Below are 16,022 nucleotides of genomic sequence, written 5' to 3'. Positions count from 1 at the left end.
TCAACCCCAATTAAATGTTGTCGTTCGTAAAAGTTGCTTTGGTCATGGTGTCTGTTCACAGCTCTAAAACCCTAAGACAGGTGGTGTTCTTTACCTTACTTTCTTATGGGTGTTTTGCCTGCATGTATGTCTGTGCATCCCATGATTCCCTGAGCCAGAATAGGTCAATAAAAAGTGTTAGTGCACCACTGGAACTGGAGTTACAGATGCTTGTGAACCACCATGCTGATGCTGGTAAGGAACCTAAGTCCTCTGGAAGCCAGCCCTAGCTTTATCTTGATTTGAGGCAGGGTTCCACTAAATAGCCCCGACTGGTCTAGAACTTGTTATTTATCAGGCTCTATCCTGGCATTGACCGTGATCTTCCCGCTTCCCAGAAAGGACTGCCAACTCTGTTACATGAGGCACATACAAAGATTTTGTTAGATCAATTCCAATAGAAAAAATGGCCAAAAAACATGACTGGTGTCAGTAGAAGCCCTTCTCCCACCCCTTTAAAATGGAGGCAGGTCTCATATAGTCAAGGCTAGCCTCCAACTCCTGGTCTTCCTCTCTCTCCAAAGTGCTGAGGTTACAGGCATGCACTACGTATCATATGCTTAGCATACATTTTACTTGTATTGTATTTTTTAAAATAATTTTAAAAGATTTATTTATTTATTTATTTATTTATTTATTTATTTATTTATTTATTTATTATAGGTATGCTTCAGACACAACAGAAGAGAGCATCGGATCCCATTACAGATGGTTGTGAGCCATCATGTGGTTGCTGGGAACTGAACTCAGGACCTCTGGAAAAGCAGTCAGTGCTCTTAACCCCTGAGCCATCTCTCCTGCCCTATATTGTGTTTTATTGAGGCAAAGTATCACTATGTAGCCCTGGCTGGTCTGGAACTTATTATATGTAGACCAGGCTGGCCTCAGACTAGGATGGTGCTCTCCGGCCCTCTGTCTTCCTATGCAGTGCTTTTCCTAGGTGCCACTGTCTCTGGGTCTCACACACTTTCTGTACCTACCTTGTCCCCAATTAGTTCCACCTCCAACGCAGGAGTGGCTGACTGTTTCCCTAGGACAGGAGGTTAAAAGGACTTCTAAGATGCATTTTTTTTTTTTTTTTTTTTTTTTGGTGGAGGGGTCAGAAAAAGGAAATGGGGAACTGAACAACTTTTAATCTGCCACTACCCCACCCCCTTTAGCTTGGCTTCCATTTTACACAATGGCACAATGGTTCCAGAGTATGTACATCTTCCTCCACGCCCCCCCCCCTCTTGTGTGTGTGTGTGTGTGTGTGTGTGTGTGTGTGCAGGGTGTCTTAGAGATGCCCAAGTCTGCATCTAGACACCAAAACCAAGTCAATGGCCTGGAGCCTTGAAAATCTATCTGTGGGAATTATATGCCAGGCAGTGGTGGCTCACACCTTCAATCTCAGCAGGCGGGAGGCAGAGGCGAGCAGAGTTCAAGGCCAGCCTGGTCTACGAAGCAAGTTTTGGGGGCAGCATGGGCTACAAAGAGGAATTCTGTCTCATAAAAACTGAGAAAAGAAACAATTGTGATTTCAGTGTTGCTCATCCCCTATTCCAAATCTTAAATTGATATTAAAAAAAAAAAAAAAAAGGAAATCTGGTATGGGTCTGAGGTGCCTGTCACAAGAAGCCATGGAGTTTCCCCCTCCCTTCCCACAGGCTCTCACTGAAATGGAGGTCCTCTGCACAGTAGATGAAGAACTGTAAGTAAGCCAGGCTGACTGGAACTTGTGTTGACTTGAAGATCTGGACCTGGGCATCACCCTCATAGGGCAGCTTTTGATCTACCTGCAGATGCCAGAGAATTGGACAGGGTCAGAGTCAGAGGCAGGGAGTGCACAGCCAAGCTCACCCACTTTTGACTTTCCGACTTTCCAACTTGATGCACAGAGAGCGGACAGCCCCTCTAAGATGTGCCAAACAAAGATGGTGTAGACCAGTGGCCACTTGGAAGGCTCAGAGGTTCCTGGGGAAGCAGCTATGTGAGAAATATTACTGGGGACTGGGAAGGGGGTGGCAGCCTCACCAGCGCCTGATCCCCCACACCGAGGGCACAGATGGTGACTTTCAAGTAGCCTCTAACTCCACTGCTGGTCTTACTCCGTTGGCAGAGGCCTAACCATTTCCTTAGGAGTGTATGACCTGGGGAGGCAGAGCCAATGTGAGATCCTCCAATCTGTCTGTCTGTATGTCTCTGTCTCTCTCCTTAAACAGACTTTGTTTCCAGGGGAAACAGGGCAGGCAATGTCTCACATGCACAGACTCTCATCCAATGGTAGAGAAGAACAAAAGAAGAGTTCAATATGAATTGAGCATTTGTCTCCCCCATCCCCCAGTGGGTTGATCTTTTCAGAGAAAAATGCTATTAGTACAAGTCATGATAAAATTTACCATAAAGTAAGTGTTTTCAAGCAGACAAATACTTTGTGACATCTCCTTCCCATTTTCTGGGGATTCTGAGGGATTTTGACTCCTGGCCCACTTTTCCCCAGAAGTCTCAAATGTTTGCAACATCTGTCACCTACCTGGGGAATGGTAGATAAACCCAATGTCTGTCTGAAAAAGATAAGAGTAAAATAAAGATTAGTTCTAGCTTGGGTTTTGTTGTTTTTATTTTTAGACAGGGTTTCACTGTATAACTCTGTCTGTCACAGATCATACAACCTAGACCAGGCTGGCTTTGTACTCACAAGAGATCCACCTCCCTATGCTGGGATTAAAGGCATCAGCTACCATGCCCAGTAAGCTTGGATCTTAAATGTCCCCCAAAGCACCATGCAGTAAAGGCCGTGTGGGGATGGTGGAGTCTTTAGGAGCTGGGGCTCAGTGGGAGGGTTGTGAATTACTGGTCAGCACTGTTTAGAAGGGGATTTGGGAAGCCCATTCTTCCCTGTTTACATGTCTTCCATTTGTTCTGTTGTACTTTTTAATATGTGTGCTACCACGGGCCCAAAGCAAGGGGACTAACATCTGTAACTGAGAGCCAAAATAAACTCTTTCCCATTTTATGCTGAATATTACCAGTATCTGGTCTAGCAAGGGGAAGCTGTGTAGCACAAACCAAAACCAAGATTTGCAATTCCGCCTCACCCAGTGGCCACTGGCTTGAGAGTCAGATTAGTCTGAGTTCTGCAGGAAAACATGGAAGGACATTTTCCCGATATAGGGGAGACTAGTGAGTTCCCAAAGACTTAACAGCTTGTCAAAGAGGTGGCCTGTGCTGAAAATCTCTTCCCTTTCCCTATGCTAGGGGATGAGGACCATCAAGTGGTCTCTGGCAGAGACTATAGGTGGCTTTCCTTTCTCCTCCTGGGAGAGGGCATTAGCCTAGGCCTGAGATGCTACAGGAGAAGCGGTGTGAATAGGACCAGTGCCCAGGTTCTCATCAATAGCAAGACTGCATAATAGGCCTGCTTTCAGACTCACTCACCAGCTTGGATTAGATACGCAAAAGCTTCTTACACACACACACACACACAATAAAAACAAGCAAAAAGTATAAGCTAGACTAGACTAGAACACTTTCCCAGCTTACAAACTTATAGAATGCACTGGGTTCAATCCCTAGCAACATGTACACACACCCATACACACAAATACACACACACACACATACACACACACCACATACACACACACAGATACATGCACAGATACACACAGAGACACATACATGCACACACATACATACACACACAGATACACACAGAGACACATACACACATGCACACATACTACATACACACAGATACACACACGTGTACACACATACACACACCACATACATACATACACAGACACACACAAAGACATACACACACACACACACACACACACACACACACACACACATGAATGAGCACACACAATGTACAACCCATAAGAAACTAGATACATTGAACTTTACTAAAATGGCTTTTCCCTCTCCCTTATTCCTAGTGTGGGAGACTGAACCAGGACACTGCGCATGCCAGACAAGTCTTTTAGTTCCAAGCTACATCCCCAGTCCTAGACTTCATTAAAACAGAAACTTGTGATTTTTGGTCATGGACACACATCATTTAGCTATATTGGGGTCCTTCCATTTTCTTCTACGGAGTTCTACAGGAGTGGCTCGGCATGTAAAGGTGCTGCTGTGTAAGCCTGAAGTCTGACTTTCATTCCCTGATCTAATGATAGAAAGAACAAACCTCCAAAAATTGCCCTCTTACCTCACACACACTGTGACTTTTATACTATGGCACATGTATGTGCATTCATGCACACACATACACACACAAACACACAAAATGAAAATAGATAAAACCCTTCATCTTCAAAGTTAAAACCTTAAAATTAAATACAAATACTAAGGTGGGCATGGTGGCTCATGTCTGTCATTGCAGCAATTGGGAGGCTGAGGCAGGAGGATGGCCATGAATTTAAAGCCAGCCTGAACTACATAATGAGTTCTTGGTCGGCTTGGGCTATGTCGCAGAATATCTTTCCCCTCACTCTGTCCCCAAAGGCATCAATCTCTTTCTGGAGTTCTTCAGCATTTGGGGTGACCTTCTGGGGTCCATGAATGGAAGTCCAGTGTCCACAGTACATGACAGTGGGTAACAGTCCTTATCTGAGCCTGACACACTTTAACCCTCATGGTGCTCCCACAGGCTGGGCACAGTGTTATGGGAGGTATTTTTACTGTTGCTATTGGCATCCCACAGCTGAGACCCACACGTGGGTCTGTGTGAAATGCAGATGGGATCCGTAATAGTTTTCCCAGCCTCCTCCTCCATCAGAGCTCACTTGGAATCTCCCAATCTCTGCTTTAGATCTTGGTGCCGCAGAGTCCACGACCTGCAGGGAGTTTCCAGAAAGATCTTATCACTCACAATGCCAACCACCCCCACCCTCTGTGGAAGCAATTGCAAGGATATATCAGGGGAGCTGGCCTCAAACTCACTGTGTAGCCAATAATGACCTCGGACTCTAGACACTCCTGCCCCCACCTCTTGAGCTGGAGGGGGGGTTGGTGGGGGGCGGGGCCCAGGTGTAGGCCACCACACCCACCTCACTGAGGGCTTTCTAATGGCTGGCACTTGCATATCATTTTTCTTAGGTCGTTCTCAGAGGAACCTTGTGAGGTTCATATTTTAAATTTAATCTCATTGATGAGGATATTGATGAGAGAGATCAATTCGCTTGTCCCAAAGTAAGCTGTTACAACTGATTCTTTTTAGTGCATATTGTTCTGGTTGTTTCTACTCTGTTCTGTGCCCAAGAACATGAAAATGGCCATAGGGGAAAAGCTTCCCAGTTCCCCGAGGCCCCATGCTGGACACCCACCCAGAAGGCACTGGATGAATATCACCACTGTCCCTGGCTCCCTCTTGTTGGGGAATGGGGTATGTCACTCTGGTGACAAGGGAATTTGGCTTCCTTGTTCACTCAAGCATGTAGCTTGGCCCTGCCAGTTGGCAACCTCTAATAGTACTGGTTGAATGAATGAACGAAGGAATGAACGATGTGTCTGGACCACAAAGGGGAAAGAAAGTGTTAGAGATGCTGCCCTGGAGACCGCCAGACAAGTGACTCCAACTCAGAGTGTTTTCTGATATTGAGGTAGGACAAGAAAGTGGTCCTGTTTAGCTGGAGACCAGTTTGACCCTTACCTCGATTAGGATGTTCTCCTCAAAGAACTTGGCAGGAACCTCATGGAAATTCTGGAAGAATATCTGGAGCAGAGAGAATCGGGGGTGGGGTAGACAGTTCCTTCCATTTCTTTATCCAAGCTTTGGGATAGTAGGCTTCTTGTACTCTCTCCTCTCCCCTCTCCCTCACTACATGCCCATGTCAGTGACTCTCTGCTTATGACCACCCACACACTCCCCAGGACCAGAGGATTCCTAGGCTCCCGGGGTGGGGGGGTGTTCTGCCCAGGGCCTCTATAGGGAACTTAGCCGTTCGAACCGACTCGCTGCTCCAGAATGGCTATCTGAGCCTTGTGCTCTTCCTGGATAGCTCTGCCAGTCCACTCCACCCTTCTCTGCATCAGCTAGAACCTTCTTTGCCCTGTCACCCTTGGACTTAAGTCCTCCATGGCTGTCAAGCGCTGTGATGGGACCCTAATCTGCACTGCGCACTCCCAGACACACCCTTCAGCGACAGTTTGGCATATTAAAAAAAAAAAAATCAAAACTGGTTCTTTGTTTTTGGATCAAAAAATCCAAGTCTTTGAATTACCTTTCTCTGTTGTCCTCTCTATCCTCTGCTAAATTCTTTCCTCATAGTTTTTGGAGCCTTCCCTGGGTCCTCTCCACTTCACCAGTACCTTCTGTGTCCCTGACACCATGCTACTGGGGCTCAGCAGTGAAGAGATGTGCATGAACTGGGGTTGCTTTCCCCCCTAACAGTGCTCTCCAGACCTGTTTGCCCACTGGAATTGTTTGTGGGCTCATGTGCTGTGTTGCCATCAGACCACTAGATCCTCAAAGTGCAGAATTCTCAAAATCAGCCCATCCTATTTGTCCGACACTGGGCATAATACTTGGTGTGTAGTAGGTGCTCAATAAACGCTTGTAGCTTACAGACAGTCCACTTGGGAAACAAGCTTGCCAGCTGCTTCCAAGGAATGGCCAGCTCCTGGCTGGCTCCCCTGCCCTACATGGCTTGTTCAGCTTACCTCATTGAAGAAAGGATTGTTTCCCATCTTGATCCGAGTGAGATACTGCTGACCTGCGATGTTTATCTTTACTACAGGTTTGATGTTGTTGCCCAGGAGCTGTCGGGCTTCAAACACCTTCAGCCGAACCTACAGAGAGGACACCCAGGAGACATGATCATGGGAACATGGATTTCCCTCCTCACTACAGATAGAGAGAACATATGGGGGGAGGCTGAGGAGCTGAATATTAAGGAGAAGGCTTGTGTTATCAAGGGTCTGGGCAGCCACCATAAGGACCCCAAACCCTGCAGCACATGGGACTTTCTATCTTCTCTCTCTCTCTTTTTCTCTCTCTCTCACAGATTTATTTATGTGAGTGCACACTGTCGCTGTCTTCAGACACACCAGAAGAGGGCGTCAGATCCCATTACAGATGGTTGTGAGCCACAATGTGGTTGCTGGGAATTGAACTCAAGACCTCTGGAAGAGCAGTCAGTGCTCTTAACTTCTTAACTGCTGAGCCATCTCTCCAGCCCCCCTTTCTAGTTTCTCACCTGAAAGTGTTGAGGCTTGGAAGCCAGAGCCCTGGTCATGGGGAAACCAGGGACCATTTGTTTCTTCTGGGTTATTTCATTTACAGTTGAGCCCAGGAGCTCCTCTTTGTCTAAGGAAAACATCCAGGGTGGACAGTTTAGAAGGTTTTTAAGCCTTTCCCCCTTTCAATCACTCTGACCTCTATGACCTACTCCCGACTAAAACCCTGACCCTGACAAAGCACATGTCTTCCCCGCCCCCCAAACAAGCTCATGGGTTCTTCTAAGAGATCCTTGGGCCCTGCTCTTCACATATCAGGGCTCTTGAAAATGGTCATCCTTATGTCTTTCTGGCCCTATTAAGAGAAGTTTTATGTCCAGAGATTAGTATTAGAGATGGATGGCTGTGCTGGCTAGTTTTGGTCAACTTAACACAACCTAGAGTCATCTGGGACGAGAGAACTTAATTGAGAGATTGTCCCCATCAGTTTGCCCTTAAGCAAGCCTATGGGGGAATTTTCCTTAACAGTTCCTGTAGGAGGGCCCAGCCCACTATGTTGGTTTCACCTCTGGGCAAGTGGTCCTGCACTAGATGAGCGACCATGGGGAGCAAGCCAGTAAGCAGCACTCCTCCATGGTCTGTGCTTCAGTTTCTACCTCTAGGTACCCATCTTGAGCTCCTGACCTGACTTCTCTTTACGGGGGATTGCAAGATATAAGATGAAATTAACCCTTTCTTCCCCAACTTGCTGTTGGTCCTAGTGTTTGTCAGAGAAATAGAAATCAAACTAAAACGGTATCATTAGCCAGATGGATGATGATCTGACTCATAAAACTTCCAGGGACCCTTATTTGGCCATAGTCTTTTGGTCCAGCTGGAAAGATGGCTCAGCCGTTAAAGGCCAGGCTCACAACCAAAAATATAAGGACTGGGTCTCAAAGGTCCCAAAGAGCCCATTCAGATATGCTTGGTAATACCCTAGGAAAAGACATACCTGTCATCTTGGTTTCCTTGTCGTATATTTGGGCCACCCGTAGGGTGACAGTACACTGCAAAGCAAAGGCAGGGACTTGGAAGCCAGGTCTTGAAACCCTTAATAGGTTACAGCACCAGCCTTTCTAGTCTGGCTGGGTACATGACTCCTCCTCCATGGGACAGGGCTATACACTGTGTGTGTGTGTGTGTGTGTACATGTGTGCGTGTATTTCTGTGTGTGTGTTTGCAGCCATGGACTGATGGAGAGATAGTAATGGGTTACAATGAAGGGGACTTGGAAGATAACTGATTTATAATGATATGAATGACAGAAGACCCAGGAGGCTGCTGAGAAGAGGGACCCAGGACTCAGGACCAGTCCTGAACCATGATGCTAACTAGGGTGTCCACCCATGGCAATTTGAATGTCTCCTGATCTAGGAAAACTCCCATCAGTACCTCCTAACTGACATCCTTCCTTCCAAAACTCCTCACCCACCCACTCATCTTTAGATAATTCCTCAGGATTGCCTACTGAATACCTACTACCTGTTTAAATGATAAAAACAAGTCTTAGCAGCACATACCACAAGCCCCTTCGCCTCTGGCTCCTGTTCTGTCTACACCTCCACCCTGTACCAATCCAGCCTGCCCTGCCCAAACCTGGCTTCTCTTCATTCCCTTCTGTAGGGGGACCTGCCACTCCTGATGAGTGGAGACAAACTCATGTACTTCTGAGAGACTGGATGTGTCATGACCACACCACATATAACAGGATTCTCGCTGTGGCCACCAGTCCAGAAGGCCAGCCTGCCCTATGCCAGACTCTAGGAAATCAATCCACCATCTCTAATAACAAGCCAAGGAGCCAAACAGTGACTGTCAGCTCCCAGTGGCAGGGATTGATAAACAGCTGACCTAAATTCTGCTTATGTATGTTGTGTAGGGTGAGGGGAGCAGGTGTCAAGGTGCAAGTGTGGCGGTCAGAGGATAGCTTATGATGGTCAGCATCCTTCTACCACCATGTGGGGCCTGGGGTGGAACTCAGGTTGTTAGGTTTCTAGCTCATAGGCTTTTCCAACCAGGGAAAGCCAAATATAAATTTCAAACCAATCGCTTGGGTGAGCCTGTCTGGTTTTTCAAAAGCAGCAGCCTTGAGTCGGGGCACACTGAAGCTTTCCCATTCCTCGCTGCCTGCCAAGATTCAGCCTAGAATCCCAGCGTCTAGCATAGGGACTGACTCCTGGGGCGATAGAAGAGTGGATGGGAAATGGATGGTGTGAAGGGGACCAGGAGATGACAGCAGTGTGACAGGCCCTCCCAGGATGCAAAGGACTCCTTTGTGGTGGAGCATTTGGGTGCTCCTGGAATGAGAAGTTCAGCTACACCAGCAGCCCATGTTCCTCCTGCCTGGGTTTCCTGGTGCCTGACTCACATCAGTGGGCTTCATGGAATGGTTGAGCAGGGTCAGGTTCCTCACAAAAAGGACTTTGTTTGGTCTTTGCGCCAGCTGCTTGAGCAGGACAGTAGCCAGGCCAATGAAGCTGGGGGAGGCAAGAGACAGGTGTGAGATTCCCAGGCAGGGTAGAGGGTTTCTCCTGTGTCCCAGGCTGTGTCCTGGGGATGACTTTCCCCCACAGCCTAAAGAGTCCAGGTGATCAGAGCATCCACCAGGACCGGTCAGGGTAAGGTCTCTCCACACTATGAGATGCTGTTTGGGAAATCCCCCCAAAAAAACTATATCATTGGATCAAGGATGGTGGGCACCTGTCCAAGATGGACCAATCAGATTCTGTGTGCTGAAAAAGGCCCATGGTGTGCTATGAGTTTACTCCCAAAGGGAGTCTGAGATGGATACTAAAATTGGGTTTTGACCAGAGGATTGGGCAGACATTCAAGAACTGTGGCTTCAGGAGAGAGTCGCTGGTGGTACCCAAGTCTGCATTCTAGCCATCTTCATTCTCTTGGTTCTCCTTTAATACTGCCCCCCAATTTTCCTTGACTGTGTGGCAGGGGTGCTGGCTGTTCATCTGAGGTTAGCAGTGAGCGGCTGCTTTGGTCAATGAGCCTGGTTCCTCCTGTCTCTTTCTGCCTTACCTTTCTTTCTTTTGAGAACCTGAATCCTGAAGTATGACTTTCAGGAAGGAGTCATTTTCCAGTGGCTGATTCCAGAGGTGCCAGATTAGGGTCTATGGGGTACAGGAAACGATCAGTATTTTCGATTCTTATTTTATTTCGAAATTGGGTATTTTGAGACAGGGTTTTATTATGTCTTCTGGCTGGCCTGGAACTCATTAGGTAGGGCCAGGTTAGCTTGGAGCTCAGCCATCTTCCTACCTCAGTCACAGGAGTGTGGGATACCATGCTGGGCAACATCTTACTTCTTCCTTGTCATCCACCCTTCTAGGAAGTGAGGCAAGTCTAGGGAGGGGCTGGACCATAGGAGTTTCTATTGTCTCTGCTTTCCTAAGGAGATTGCACTTGCTACCCTCCTTCCACGTGTGGGACATCCCACATGTGTGCCTGTGCTGAAGCTTCCTGGGCATATTAAGGGTTGAGTGACTGTCAGGTGAGACAATGAGTGACCAAAAGAAAAGAGGATGCTGCACAAGGAGCCTTGTCTATGCTTCAGGATTTTTGGGCTATGAGAATGGTGTCAGTGGGTCAGTGGATGGACCATGCTGTGGTGTTGTGTCCAGAGGCAAGAGAGAAAGATCAAGAACAGCTGTGACTTCTGCAGCCCTGTCAGATTAGAGGGTAACCTAGGCTAAGTTGCTTCAGTCTTAAGAAACCCAGGTGAGACTCCTTGGAGTTCCTTAGACCCCTGGCACCTGGTTCGTGCCTGACCCTGACCCTTTGCTCTTGGAGGTGTTCATGTTTCTCCCAGGATTGCCACATGTGTCTACCTCATTCCATATGGGGTTGTTTCCTTCCTCGACATGAGTTCTCTTCTTCATCTCTGCAAAGACACCAAGGGGCTGGGATGAGTCAGGGGAAGTATTTCGGTGTCTGGGTTTGAATGGGGTCAAGACCTAGAATGGTGGAGGACCCTAAAAGTCAAGTCTATGTTGACAGCCATAACATAGCATCTGTGGTTTCTGTCTTAGTCAGGGTTTGTATTCCTGTACAAAGCATCATGACCAAGAAGCAAGTTGGGGAGAAAATGGTTTATTCAGCTTACACTTTCACATTGCTGTTTATCACAGAAGGAAGTTAGGACTGGAACTCAAGCAGGTCAGGAAGCAGGAGCATGATGCAGAGGCCATTGGAGGGATGTCACTTACTGGCTTGCTTCCCCTGGCTTACTCAGCCTGCTTTCTTACAGAACCCAGGTCTACCAGCCCGGGGATGGCACCACCCACAATGGGCTGGGCCAGGGATGGCTCCACCCACAATGGGCTGGGCCTTCCCCCCCTGATCACTAGTTGAGAAAATGCCTTATAGCTGGATCTCATGGAGGCATTTCCCCAACTGAGGCTCCTTTCTCTGTGATTAACTCCAGCTTGTGTCAAGTTGACACAAAACCAGCCAGTACAGTTTCTTTTTTTTTTTTTCAGGCATTTCAAAATTATCACCATTTTCTTTTCTTTTTCATTAATTAATTAATTTACATCTTGATTGCAGCCCCCTCCTCCCAGTCCCCTTTATAAACCCCTTTCCCCCATTAAGCCCTTTCTCCCATTATCCCCTCCCCCTTCTCCTCAAGGCAGGGAAGCCTCCCTAGGGTACCACCTGCCCTGCCTGGCACATCAAGTTGCAACAGGACTAAGTGTATCCTCCCCCACTGAGGCCAGACAAGGCAGCCCAGCTAGGGGACTGGGATCCAAAGTCAGGCAACAGAGTCAGAGAGAGCCCCCACTTCAATTGTTAGGGGACCCACATGAAGACCAAGCAGCACATCTGCCACAAAACCTTCTATTGAAAAATGTGTCCTTCCTGCAAGATAGATGTGCAGGGATAAAGATGGAGCAGAGATTGAGGGAACGGCCAACCAATGACTGGCCCAAGTTGAGACCCCTGACACTATTAACGATACTTTGCTATGCTTGCAGACAGGAGTCTAGCATAACTGTCCTCTGAGAGGCTTCATCCAGCAGTTGATGGAAACAGATGCAGAGATCCACAGCCAAACATTAGAAGGAGCTTGGGAATGTTGTGGAAGAGTTGGAGGTAAGGACTGAGGGAGCAGGACATGCCAAGGATACTGTAAGAAAACCTATAGAGTCAAGTAAACAGGGCCCATGGGGCTCAAAGAGACTAAATTACCAACTAAAAGCATGCATGGACTGGACCTAGGCCTCCTACACATATGTAGCAGGTAACTCTTTTCATTTCCCTTTCTTTCCTAGGACATGTTACCCCGAGTCTCAAAGCCATGTGGGGCTGTGATTCATTCTGGCCAATGGAGTATAGGAATGATATTTGCTTTACTTGCTGGGCCATCTTGCCTGCCCTTAAATAGTTTTGACTCTAAGTCTCAGACACAGGGCCCACAGATACGGAGGGCCGGCAGTACTGCCTTTGTTTCTATGGACTTAATTTTCTCATTCCCAAGATGCTAGGTGCTTGGTAACAGGTTTTGAAAGAAACAATCTACCTCCCAATTGTGTTGCACAGGAAGGTTAATATCCTTATAGTGGAGTTGACCATGTGATACCTAGCAGGGCTCCTCGTAGCCTTTTGAAACCGAGTTCTCACCTCTGAAGTAGACAGTTACGCAGGCTTTGGGTGTGGGGCTGAGGGGAGGGTTAATTGTGGCTGACTCCACAACAACCCTCAGCATCTTGAACACTGGTTTCCGCTCCTCTTTCTCTACCCAGGGCTACCTCTCCATCCTTGGAGCTTGTCTAGCCCAGATTCACAGGGTGAGTGGAGCTTAGCAACAAGAGAAACATCACAGAGATGAGTGGTTCTTTGTTCCAAAGAGAATCTCCGGAAGAGATGAAGGTCGTATGGCAGAGTGTAGATAAAACTAGTGGCTCGAAGCCCTCAGACAAATGACCTCGCTGCTTTGAGGATGCCTCCTTGCTTTTTTTCTGTTGCTGTCCTTTTGAGTTCAACACCAGGCACAGAATTCTCTTCTGTCTGGAACGAATTATTGGCAAAGTCATGCACTTCAGATGAGAAAATACAAGAAATGAGGCCATCAAAATCTATATACAGGGAAATCAATGGTGCCTCAGTGGAGGGCTTTCTAATGGAGAAGCAAAACATCTGGTGTTCTTTTTCCTTTTGTTTGATTTTTTTTTTATCTGGGGGATAGGGTCTCATGTACCCCTAGTTCTGAACTCACTATATAGCCGAGGCTGTTCTTGAATTCCTGATCCTCTTGCCTCTGAGGTGATGGGTATTTTGATTTTATAATAATTAATGCTAGGAAAGCTACTTTATATAAAGGCATGCTACAAAATGGCAGAAGCATTCTCAGAAATGGTTGGACAGTCTGTCCTGATCCCAAGCTAAAATTCATTTAACGATTGTTTTATGAAGCTCAAGTCAGCCATTCAGATGTCAATTTCTAAAACCAAGCATTCTATCACAATCCAATGAAATGCTACTTTGATACATTCTGAAAGACAGGAAAATGTTGAGCCTTTGTTTTTCTGTAATAAAGCTATCAGATTTCTGTAAGAGCAGGAAACTTTGTGTCTACAGCAAAAACGCTGCAACTGAGAACATACAATAGTCTAAAGTCTGGGCCAAGGGGTTTTCCAAAGCATCTGTTGGCATTGTAGCTATAGGGCACAGGGCCGTGCAAAAGTGCACTTTGTGTGCTCAGAACCAAGGAAGCAAAGACTTTGTGGATGTAACAGTCATGAACTGCCAGAAACACCCCTTGAATTAATTTTCCATCCTTGCACACTTAGAAACCTCTTGTCGTTGCTTAATTTTCCTGATACTCTACTCTATTCAAGCCGAAATTTAAAACATTGTGCTCGAAGCTAGGCATGGTGGTATAGGCCTATAATCCCAGCACTTGAAAGGAAGGGCAGAAGGATCAGAAGTTCAAGGTCAACCAGGAAATAGTAGGCATGCGCAAAAGCAGGCAGATCTCTGAGTTCAAGGTTAGCCTGGCCTACAGTTTATTCCAATAAATAAAATAAAAAACAAAACAAAAATCGAACCGAATCAACAACAAAATTCAAAGTCTTCTCTGGGTGCATAGCTAGTTTGAGCCCGGTCTGAGAAACATAGGACCCCGTCTCACCTTCCCTTCCATAAAAGAATAAATAAAAACAACCAACAACAGAGTTCGAAAGCATGGAGGTGGGGTAGCTCATAGCAATTGCCATCAATTGCAATCAGTTGAGCTCTTGACAGGTGGGCAGGGCTTAGTTAGGTATTTGGACGGGATGAGAAAAAGGCAGAAGCGTTACTTGCTGGGATCTGCTGAGCCAGGCACCTAAAAGCTGAACCTTACATCCGTCCTCTACCTCATCTTCTACTCATCCTAGTCTGAGCTCTCCCCATTTTCTCTTCATTTAAACCCCACAGAGTCCTAGAATTATTTCCCAACACTGCAAAGTTTTCTCTCCCTCTCCTCCTCTTCCTATCTCTCTGGTTGTCTGAACGACCTTGCTCTTTGCCCGCACTTTCTTCACAGAAAACGCTGAGGGAGGAGGACCTTTCTGCCCGGGAGTCCTGTGCGCTTTCGGCGCTCCCCACAAGGCTAGCCAGGTCGCGGGGGCGGATCCGCTCCGGGCTTTGCCGCTCGCCGTCGCGCGGTTCCGGGAGAGCGATCCACTTCCTCGTTTTCCTTAGAGCCCGCGGCGCCGGGCGGTAAGGCGCACGCGCACTGGGGTCCGGCTCGGGCGAGCGCGCGGCCGACGACTGCGGGTGAGACGCGGGGCTGCCCCGGCGCGGGTGGCGGCCCGTGGGGTTCCAGGCGGCGGGCGGCGGCCTCGGAGAAGCCCTCGGGGCTCCGCGGGCCTGCGGGGCCCGGGCTGGAGGCGCGGACCGGGCGGGGCGCGGGAGGCCGATTCGGCGCTTGGGCGGCGGAGGCGCGGGGCCGAGGAGGGCCCCGGGAGGGGAGGCGGGGCCGGGCGGCTCCTCCTCGCCTGGAACTCGGGCTGACCTTGGCCGAGTCGCCCGGGCCGCCGCCGTGCCGCCCGGGTGGGCCGTTTTGAGGTTTTTGCGGTTCCGTGTCGGGAACCTCTAGGAGGAGCCGGCGCCTCGCCGAGGGAGGGCGAAGGTGGAGAGGCCTCCCGAGGGCCCGGCCGGGCAGTGGGCGGGCTCTGGTTGTTCTCTTCTCAAAACTCCGGTGTACCATGAGGTCGGTGTAGACCTTTGGTGGAGCGTGGCCTTAGGATTGTCCCCTTGACCTCAGCCCAAAACGATGAAGCCTGGAGCTCTGGGCTGCATTCAGTTCCCTGGAGGCCCGCGGTGGTTGCCTGTTGTGCTGGGGGCGTTCGAGCCGATCATCCCTACGCAGTTCTCTTTAGGGGGATGGAAAGTAGGCACCTTTGAAGAATTCATGTTTGTGATCCCTCTGGTTTACAAAAACCTTTACCACCCAGGAAGAAAATTGTCCAGCAAATTTAAGTCTTTTTTTTGTTTGTTTGTTTGTTTTTGTTTTGAGACGGGATTTTTTACTGTGTTGCTCTGATGTCCTGGAACCCACTCTGTAGACCAGGCTGTCCTCGATCTCCCAGAGGCCCGTCTGCTCCAGCCTGCCCAGTGCTGGGATTAAAAGGGTGCGTCACCACACACCTTGGCGCTTGCAAAAGTCATGTTTTTGTGAACTGCGGAGTGTTGTCAGTTTACAGTTACAAAGATGTGCATAATCCTGAAAGGCATGTTTTGATAAGTGTAGGTTGAGTGAAATGGAAGCTGTTGAATTG

The 16,022-nt window shown here is 48.1% G+C and overlaps 2 protein-coding genes across 10 annotated transcripts in view; one reads left to right on the top strand and one right to left on the bottom strand.

The window, feature by feature from the left end:
- FER1L5 (fer-1 like family member 5) overlaps positions 1-12,964 on the bottom strand; it is a gene marked incomplete at both ends in the record, with an annotated part of 49,271 nt that extends 36,307 nt beyond the window's left edge. The window contains 13 exons of the mRNA XM_080917478.1: positions 1,020-1,069; positions 1,694-1,814; positions 2,053-2,168; positions 2,552-2,582; positions 4,815-4,865; positions 5,681-5,743; positions 6,691-6,819; positions 7,227-7,336; positions 8,201-8,255; positions 9,617-9,725; positions 10,279-10,370; positions 11,088-11,140; positions 12,880-12,964. Coding sequence (XP_080773604.1) covers positions 1,020-1,069; positions 1,694-1,814; positions 2,053-2,168; positions 2,552-2,582; positions 4,815-4,865; positions 5,681-5,743; positions 6,691-6,819; positions 7,227-7,336; positions 8,201-8,255; positions 9,617-9,725; positions 10,279-10,370; positions 11,088-11,140; positions 12,880-12,964 — 1,065 coding nt within the window. The remainder of the gene's footprint in view (positions 1-1,019; positions 1,070-1,693; positions 1,815-2,052; positions 2,169-2,551; positions 2,583-4,814; positions 4,866-5,680; positions 5,744-6,690; positions 6,820-7,226; positions 7,337-8,200; positions 8,256-9,616; positions 9,726-10,278; positions 10,371-11,087; positions 11,141-12,879) is intronic.
- Positions 12,965-14,950: 1,986 nt separating this feature from the next.
- The window catches only part of KANSL3 (KAT8 regulatory NSL complex subunit 3), a 32,719-nt gene continuing 31,647 nt past the window's right edge, over positions 14,951-16,022 (top strand). For 5 of the 9 annotated variants that reach the window (XM_080917109.1, XM_080917107.1, XM_080917108.1 and 2 more), the window contains exon 1: positions 15,052-15,875. The gene's annotated coding sequence lies outside the window, so the exon portion shown is untranslated. Of the gene's footprint in view, positions 15,019-15,051; positions 15,876-16,022 lie in introns of those variants that run through there. The other 4 variants (XM_080917103.1, XM_080917105.1, XM_080917104.1 and 1 more) reach the window with 3 other exon arrangements.

Source organism: Micromys minutus (assembly GCF_963924665.1).
Source record: "Micromys minutus genome assembly, chromosome: 5".
In the NCBI taxonomy this organism is placed as follows: Eukaryota; Metazoa; Chordata; class Mammalia; order Rodentia; family Muridae; genus Micromys; species Micromys minutus.
This window is presented reverse-complemented; position numbering and strand designations above follow the sequence as displayed.